The sequence below is a fragment of the Vigna radiata genome, unplaced genomic scaffold, assembly GCF_000741045.1.
Source record: "Vigna radiata var. radiata cultivar VC1973A unplaced genomic scaffold, Vradiata_ver6 scaffold_7, whole genome shotgun sequence".
NCBI lineage: Eukaryota > Viridiplantae > Streptophyta > Magnoliopsida > Fabales > Fabaceae > Vigna > Vigna radiata.
This window is the reverse complement of record NW_014543262.1, coordinates 164,312-173,912: the sequence shown is the minus strand read 5'-3', so window position 1 is coordinate 173,912 and position 9,601 is coordinate 164,312. Positions and strand designations below refer to the sequence as shown.

Sequence of the window (9,601 nt, the reverse complement as noted above, 5' to 3'; positions counted from 1 at the left end):
CACACGTACACATACATTACAGATACACCATTTTCAGGTCAAACGTGTTCTATATCAGCTTTCTCAATCATTATTTTTCTTCACACCTTTATATTTAATCTGTCACTACATGCATGGTCTGATCAATTTTCACATCTTATTAAAGTTTAATACACATTATTAAATGACTCTCACTTTGTTGTGTTACCAACCTTCATTTAATATATATTTAAAACTATACTATATACATTCATTCATCGATGCAAAACCAATAACTTTCTTCTGCCCTTATAGTACCCTACAATCTCTCTGATATACATACATACATATATATATATATATATATATATATATATATATATATATAAAGATGAAAGAACACGCGAAGTAGAAGCGTGCATAAAGGAGGCTGACAAAAGGTAGCACTAGTGGGACTGATAGTAAAAATGAAACAAGATATATATATATATATATATATATATATATATATATATAGAGAGAGAGAGAGAGAGAGAGGCAGACGTAGGAGGAGTAATGAAGGTTAATATTTATGTATTGGAAGTGGGGTCATTGATGAGTTATGATAAGAATAATAAAAAATGATGATGATGATAATAGGAAGAAGGTGATGAACAAGTTTGAGAGAAAGTGCAGACAGAATGAATTATGCATAGGGTGATTTGTCGGAGACGTGCTTCATTTCTCTATGCTTTCTCGATTCTTCCAGACTGTGATTACCCCATTTAATTAACTGCACTGTCTTCTCATTTTCTGTGTCTTCTTCTTCCATATCAACCTCAATTTTCATTATTAGTATATAAATAAAAGTTTATTATTAGTTTTAAGACATTGAATTAAAAATGATTGATATCTCATATGAACATGTTGAATCTGATACTACTTTTCTCCCATCACAAACTGCATTTTCATATATATATATATATATATATGTATGTATGTATGTATCTGTGTTCTATATCTCACACATTAACTTCCTCTGCTAAGCCAATGCAATGATTGCTTCCACTATCTTTCAACCCTTTCATTACCTTTCTTTTCTACCTATACTTGAATATGCAGTGAAAGTTTCACCTTCTTAAACATTTTCCTTATACATTGTTAGGATATATTTAAATAAACTTAAAAGGGGTCAATTTTTTGTAAGGTAAAATGAATTTATGTGTAAGTTGTAAGGAAACTAAAAAATTTAGCAGAAATGGTTTTTACGAATTGATTTGTATATAAATTATATTTTCAACACGACAAAATTATACTTTTTAATGCATATATACTGTGATTTTAAAATAAATATTTACTATAATTTTAATAAAATGATATTCCTATCTTGTTTCTAACATGTTTCTAAAACCTCACATTCACTTTTCTTATTATATTTTAATAAAATAATATTTCTTTCCCTTATTTTATTTAAAAATATTACATTGACTAAAATTTAAACGAAAAAATTGAAAGTTAAATATTAAATTATATAATATAAAATTTAAACAAATTTAATAAACAAAAATAAAAAATTATTCTTACAAAAAATAAGATATGCGAATATTATTTATTGAAAATATAGAAGATTCCTATTTTAAAAGATAAATAGAGTGAGGGCTTATTTTATTACTGCCATGAGTAAAATAAATGCAATTTTCTCGCTTAGTTTTATAGAAACTATTTATTTTTTCTCCTCAGATATTAAGTTCTTCCCAATTTTGTCATTATGTTTAGCTAAGTTTACATGTTTGTGTAACTTCATCGTCTTCAAAGTACTGTGAATTTGAGTGTGTTAAAAAGTATTACATTAGATGATAATGAATAAATAAACAATATATATACAAAGAATAAAAAAATATAGATTTATTATCTTAAAATTTTTAGTTAAAAATGGTATCTTAATTTTTTATGTAGATTTATTCATATCCCATTATTATTGAATCTATGCAATGTTTCTCTTCAAATGTTTGAATCCATAAATAGTATTAGATTTGTTGATTTGTAAAACTGACCAATTCCAACAAAACTATTTCTTGCAGTTTACTAAAATGACGTCAACTTCATAAGGTGAATTCAAACAAACAGGAAGAAATTATACATTTTCTTTTAAAAGGAAAAAAGAACAGAACTTTCAGTTTTACCATAATGATGCATGATTCTAAAATAGTTTACCTTTTACTTTAATTTGGCTGCAAGTTAAAAGTAAAAAGAAAAAAAATTATTATGTTTCAGTCATGAAGTTTAAAGTTATTTTGGTTTCAGATTTTTAAATTTAAACAAAAAACGCTTCAACCTGTTAAATTTAAAACAATATGTTTTTAAGTCCATAAATATTAACTTTAAGAGAATAAAATTATTTATTATTAAATTTCAGAGGCTAAAATATAATTAAGAAAAAAAGAAGTGATTTTTGGAAAACTTTTTAAACGATGAAGAATAAGAAATAAAAATAAAAAATAATAATATTTTAACAACATTTTTTTATAATATTTTTTTATAACATTTTAACATTATTTATTTGTTATTACGTGATTAATTCAAAATTATTTTACAATTAATAATAATCATAAACATCAACATTAACCAATCATAAAATAATACATATTTAAAAAAAATGACAAAAGTATCGTTATCAAAATTAAAAAAACTTTTAAAGATAAAAGTTGTTAAAATAAAATTGTTAAAAGTTCTTTTATTTCTGCTCTGTACGGTATTTAGATGCAGAGTGTCTGTGTGTGGCAGATCTAAATGATTTTCCACCAAATTAATTCTATTATTTTTCTGAGAAAAAGAAAAACATTTATACGATGGAGGGAGGGAAATACTTTTTCTACAAGAGTAATTCCAACATTACTGAAATATTATGTCGCTGAGAGCCCACTGGACTAGGTGGCCATGGCGTTCGAGGTAATGAATGGCCTTTTCTTACTTACACCTCCCCTTGTCCATGGATACACCTCCTTTTTTCCAATATCCATGCTTACCCTTTTAATTTTAAAAAAATGGATAGTTTCTTTCAAGAAATCAGCTCACCCTTTCTAATTTACATTATGTGCTAGGGTTTCTGAAAACACTACTTTACACACCACACATACCTCCTCCATCTACTTGAGATCCTCGTTCTAATAAATATATGCTATAAAATTAGTTTTCTAACTCTTAAATCTGAGTTTTCAAATACAAGTAAAATTAGTAAAAAAACAGGGAAGTGCAAATGACATCTGCCAAGCCAATATTAGATCCAACTCATTAGAGACACTACTTTTTTAGGGTATCATAGAATAAACTTTTCTAGATGTAATTATAGAAGGAAAAAAGAACAAAAATAAAATAGGACTCTTCAGAAGTCAACATTATGGAACGTACGTATAAATTAAAAATCAACATACAGCAAAACTGATACAAAAGATTTCTATAAATCAACTTTCACAAGTAATTTTATTTTATAAACAATCACTTTTTTTTTAATTCATAAAAGTGCTTCTAAAAGAATATCCAAACAAAAGGCTACATTACTATTAAACTTCAATAGCCGAGACCAACTAGAAAAATCAGGAAACGAACTCATTCTATCATGTCATTCCCTCCACATTCTCCTGATTCTGTAAGATAATCATTGCTGCAACCAAGACTCAACAAATTAATGATAATCTGTGTAATGCACAAATTGAATTGAAAACCTAGGATATAAGACTAAATTTTTTTAAAATGAAATGTTCGAACACACCACACCCAAGGGAATATGGAACATGAAAAGTGAGCAAATAACAATATGACAATTCTTAAACTTTAGCGGATTAAATTACCATGCACTTTGAATCAAATGAAAATGGGTTCAGGCAACCTTACTAGCTCTCACCCCTAGTACCTGCATTACGCAGAACACCTCCATCTTATTTCGAATTTTGGAATCCTCTTATGTAGAGTTATTGTAAAAGCCACTTCAACATTTGGAAAATGTATTATAACTTACATGGGTTTATTGAGTTTATATCCAAAATTTTACCATGAAATTTGTTAAATAAACAATAAGAAGCTTATAGAAATCATAAACTCTAACAACCTTACACCCCAAAAATATTTCCACATGGGCCCCCAAATGAGAATGTAGAACTCTCTTTCAAAATCAAATATTCTGACCAACTTCATTTCCGACCACGGTAATGAAATATGTTAGCTGAAATCAGAAGTTCAAAACTGTTTTTTTTTTAAGCAAAACACCCGTAAATATCTCATACAAAGCTAGCAATGGCAATTTCATTTAATGATCAAAATTTATCTGCCGGCGAGAATGGTGTCAGCCCACTGATTAAAAAACGCAATGGAGACATTTTACATGTGCCTTAATTTCCAGCAAGGGAATGAAGGAAAATTATCAGATGCTGGTTCAATCTCACCCTTGTAAAAATAACATCACTTCTGTTGTCTGTCCTGCAAAGAATTTACTGATCAAAGGCTGGCATCAAGGGCCGCCAAAACATTGTGATAGAGGATGATAATGTCGGTCAGTCACTTGGCACCGGACTAATTCATGGGTGCAGTAGGTGGATGCAATACGTCAATACAGAGAGACAACATAGAACACCATCAAGATGGCCATAGTTGCGGCAGAAGATCAGCAATCATTAAGAAGCAGTTACAGACTTAGAATGCCTGGAACTCTCACAGCCTGGGCAGTTATGTAAGCTCTCATGAATGTAGATGTCACAATCAAGGCAAAACTGTTGTTTGCATTTTGGGCAAATGACAGAAAGTCCAGGCTTGTTTCCTGTGTCAAGAGTTCATAGTAGGGGTTTACGAAAACTGAGCAAGAACATATTATACATGCAACACTATTTGGAAGAAAAAAGAAAATTGAAAAGGAATTTTGGAGCCTTCACTGAAGATTTTAAACAGTGGGCGTCTGTAAGTAAACCAATCAATTTCACACAAAGCTTAAATACTTTAACCAAAAGAAGTCAATATTTTCTGTCATATATTCATGAAATATGACCACAAGCACTTAACATCGAATGTTACTTCAAAAATTTTCAAATTCTTTGGTAATTGTAAACTTGTAATAAGAGCTTAAAGCACGCACATCGTTATTTAAAATTTGGGGTCCATTACATAACTTCAGCAATTCTTGCTTGAAGCATAGATGCATCAACATGATTACAGAAAACCAAGGCTTTTGCGTCAAGTTAAAAAGTATTAACTATTATCACGCACATAACATCATAGTTGATAGGAATATATTTCGACACATTGTATCAAGCATATTGCACAATAAATAGTTTATCTGCCGTCTAAAAAGCTTAAGCCACCACAGTCAGAGGGAAGAACTCTACAGGTAATAATATGTTGCAGTTTTCAATGCTCTGGGTGGTTAATATGGATGTTTATCACAGATATGATATTTTCCTTCCATCCTTTTAGGCTGCACAATGGAAGTAGTGTTGAATTTTCACGCTGGGATACGTTAAAAATATTAAACCCCATCTCTCAAAAATACTATTGCTAATCCTTTTTACTATGGTTAGGTCCTTTTATTATAAGACAACACATATACAAACCAATTTAAACAGAATGATATTCGAAACAACTTCCATTACCAATTTATGACCTTATATAAAGTCCTATGAAATTACAGAACTATTTGCAATCTTTACCATCGTATCACGTGTAAAGGGGTATGTGTATATAGTACATAGTAGACATAATATGTGGGCCAACAATATAAATTTGTACAGGCACCAGAAATGGAATATGTAGGAATAAACTTACCCTGACTTAGAAGACTTTCTTGACAACCAAAACAAGTATTAGGAAAACTGCGGCTAGAATCATTTTGAGATGGAGAGACCTCATCAAACATCACAATAGGAAATAGATGATGGTATGACCTTGCCAAATGGGGTGAAGAAATAAGGGTCAATCCACAGACTCGACATTCAGTGGGAAGCTCACAGACACGAACTTTGCATCTTGGACAAGTGTATCCCCCTCCAGCCTTAGCCTCTTCATGACATGTGCATATTGCAACAGAACCCTCAGCTGACCGTTGTGGGAAACCCATCTTAATTAAATTAGCAGTAGCATACTCTGCTATTGCTGGAGGTGGTGGTGCATGCTCCAGGATCAACTCTTTAAAGTGGGACTGCATGAGATGTACACAAATATCTGAATGAATACATTCATGAACAAGCAAGCATTTGAAAAATGCAAACAAATTCAAAGGTGATCAGAAATATTCAAGTACTTGTTCAAACTAAGGTTGAAATATAGAGGATACTACATCTACAAGGGCTTTTTCCATCAAAAGCAATCAACTAACCTCGTCTAGAGCAACAGAATAAGTCCCGCCCGTTTCCTGGCAGAGATGTTTACATACAAACATTTCAGCAGCAAGACCGATGACTGAGCACCTTATTTTACTCTTTTTGCATTTTTGAATGGTTTCCATGAGATCACCAGGATCACACGTACTGAGAGCCGAATATAAGATAAGAGCTTCTCGATGACCATATGATGGGATTTGATTTAGACATCCAAGAACAAGCTCTAGTGCATTTTGTAAGGAGGCGTCACCTGAGCATTCCAGTTTACCCATTAATGCGTTGATGTGGGACTCGGGACTGCCACCAAGTTCTGTTATGCAATTAGCAATCCCATCTTTTATGGTCACCAGACCAACGTGACTAAGTGGATTTTGATCAAAGAATTCCCTGATAAATACCTCAACCTGTTTCCCAATCACAGCCATCCTACTTGGTCTGAAGTCTCTCTCTGATGCTGCCTTCACATGATAACAGAAATCGAATTATATACAATATGAAATTAAAAAGATATACATGTAACTAATATGTTCTACATTTTATTTCCTCTTATTTCTGTTTTATATTTCTTATTATATATTTCTACTGTAATGGTATTGTTATCACAAATATTACATCAATCACAAGTTGAACAAGATACTTCTTGGCCCATAACCAGTTTCTTAACAGCTTTGTAAGCATAAAGCACCAGATAGAAACACCAGTGTGAGTGTGATACGCTTATGAACAACATACTTAATGCCATCCAAGAAACCTAATAAATTCCTCTTTCCCAATTTGATTGACAAAGTGTATCATGAGCACACATCCTCCATTCGAAATCCAATTTTCAAGTAATCAAAGCACTACTCCATGCCACGCGACTGAGAAGCATAAGAAGAAGCTATAATTAAATACCTTAGACAGGTCAACGACAATGTACAGGTATCGTATAAGCCCCTTCTGAATTCGTGAAGTAGCCGCAGTGGCAGCAAGGTTACGAAGGCGTCTGCGATACTGAGCATGGTAAATGGCTGTAGTATCAATGGGGCGAAGAAGTCCAGATTCATCCTCCTGCAAAGCCTCCCATGATCTATCTTCTGCGTAAGTTCTCTCCCAGGCTTCAAGGTCTGCACCATCATCGTCGTCATCATCCTCTACGTCTCCATTTAGTGGCCTTTCAGCAGCATTATTCATAATTTCTAAACCAAAATAGGCACAGTTAATTAACCAATAACAGCAGCAACCAAACAAAAATCCGCATTCTATACTGAAACATCAGCACATCACAAAATTCGGTGCAACCAAACACGCAGAAATGAATCATTGTCAAAAAAAAAAAAAAGGCGTAACTCGATCATTGTGTTACCTATATATTGTTAATTTAGTCGCAATCCGCTTACGAGGAATGAACGAAATTAGAAAAATAAACGGAAAAAGAAAATTGAAGAGATGCAAAGTGAAAAGCAATTTGCAAGGAGATTTAAAGGATAGAGGGAGTAGCATTGAAGGTGTTATTATAGAAGCGGGAACGAACGTACGGCATTTACAATCACCGAAAAGGAAATGAATGAATCTAAAGAGTGTAGAAATTACCTGAAATATGGAGCAATGAGTTCAAATTGAGACAAATACCGAAGTGGAAAAAACCCCAAGTATTCAAGATTCCTCTCGCTCTCTGCAACTCTACTCTCAAAATCCTCTCACGCAAGTCACACTCCAACACGCCCAAGTCCTATTCTTTTCACTTCCCAAACCAACAAATTGGGCCTTTTTGGGCTTCTTGTTACACTTTTCAAATTGGGCCTTTTTAGGCTTCTTTGCTTTCTTTCTGCTTTTACTTTCTTTTAACTAAAAGATGTTTCTAAATATTTTGAAATTTTATTTAAATTCTTCTATTTTTTTAAAAAAAAATGCATAACTTTTTCGTCTCGTTATTAATTGTTATCTAAATTTCTTAGAAAACAAAAGTATACATTTCAAACAAAATTCATCTATTTTCTTTACAAGACAAAGGCCAAACTTCATATTTTCTAAGAAAAAATATATATATTTTTTATTGATCACATTGAATTAAAATATTAATATTTCGATAACTATAAATTATAATCCTCATATCATAGGAAAAGAATTTAACCCGTAGACCAGAGCAAACTCTTTTCTTCATTTTTTTTATGTTTATAATTTCTAAATATTGGGAAAAGGGAAAATTTTATGAAACCCAATAATTCAACCCAAAATGGCACACATCAACAAGTATAAAAAAAATATATTTAAATTTCACAATCAACTTCTGGTGAAAACAAAATTTAATGTTATTTATTTGATGGCTTACATGATATGCCTGAATATAACTAATAATATTCTAAAACTATGCAAAATATGAAGAGATTTAAATGCAATACCAGTTTTTGTATAAGGTTGTGAAGGGGACATTTAACACAGCTGAAAATTCTTACACCTTTTCTTTTTGTCTTTGTCTCTTTCGATTCTCTTTTCTCACATTTCAATGTTTTACAATTTTGACGGGTGACCAACCGTGTCATTAATCAAACAGACAAATCAATAGTTGAAATGTATAAATCAGCATAATAATGTTGTTCAAGTTCAAGTTAACATGTAATTAATTATTGTTTCATAATAAAATTTATTTTTATTATATGGGTTAAATATGTTTTTAGTCCCTATACTTTGGAGCAATTTTGGTTTTAGTCCCTCTTTCAAACTATAGTACAATTTAGTCCTTCAACTTTAGAAAACTCTGGTTTTAGTCCTTTTTACCAAATTTTTTAAACTTTATTTGTTGTTTCAAGCACGTTACATTATAGCATTTGGATTGTTTACACTGTTTGACATATTTTTGTTCCAATGTTAACTGAGAAACGCGTTTGAAACAGTAAATAAAGTTAAAAAAATTTGGTAAAAATGACTAAAACCAGAGTTTTCTAAAGTTGAAGGACTAAATTGTACTACAGTTTGAAAGAGAGACTAAAACCAAAATCACACCAAAGTATAGGGACTAAAAACATATTTAACCCTTATTATATTTACATTGTTTAATATAATGGTTGCTTTAATAAAAATATTTAGCTATAACTTTTTTTTATAATAAATACTATAAATTGAGTTATCATATAGAATCGTTTAAATTAATTAAATAAAGTTTTTTAATTATTCATACGGACTCAAATTGTAAATGAAAAAATTCTAAAAACAAAAATATATATTTTATTATTGAATAAAGTTTTTAATAATTAATATGGGCTCAAATTGTCAATAAAAAAAATTCCCAAAATAAAAACATATATTTTATGTTACCCAGTGTT

At 30.9% G+C, this 9,601-nt stretch overlaps 1 protein-coding gene across 1 annotated transcript; it reads right to left on the bottom strand.

The window, feature by feature from the left end:
- Window positions 1-4,207: 4,207 nt before the first annotated feature.
- LOC106753698 (general transcription factor IIH subunit 2) lies at window positions 4,208-7,990 on the bottom strand. The gene is made up of 5 exons (XM_014635554.2): window positions 7,872-7,990; window positions 7,194-7,477; window positions 6,296-6,757; window positions 5,746-6,118; window positions 4,208-4,747 (listed from the first exon to the last, which is right to left on the bottom strand). The coding sequence occupies exons 2-5, from the start codon at window positions 7,470-7,472 to the stop codon at window positions 4,605-4,607; spliced, it is 1,257 nt and encodes a 418-aa protein (XP_014491040.1). The 5' UTR covers window positions 7,473-7,477; window positions 7,872-7,990; the 3' UTR covers window positions 4,208-4,604.
- Between the last annotated feature and the right edge of the window lie 1,611 nt (window positions 7,991-9,601).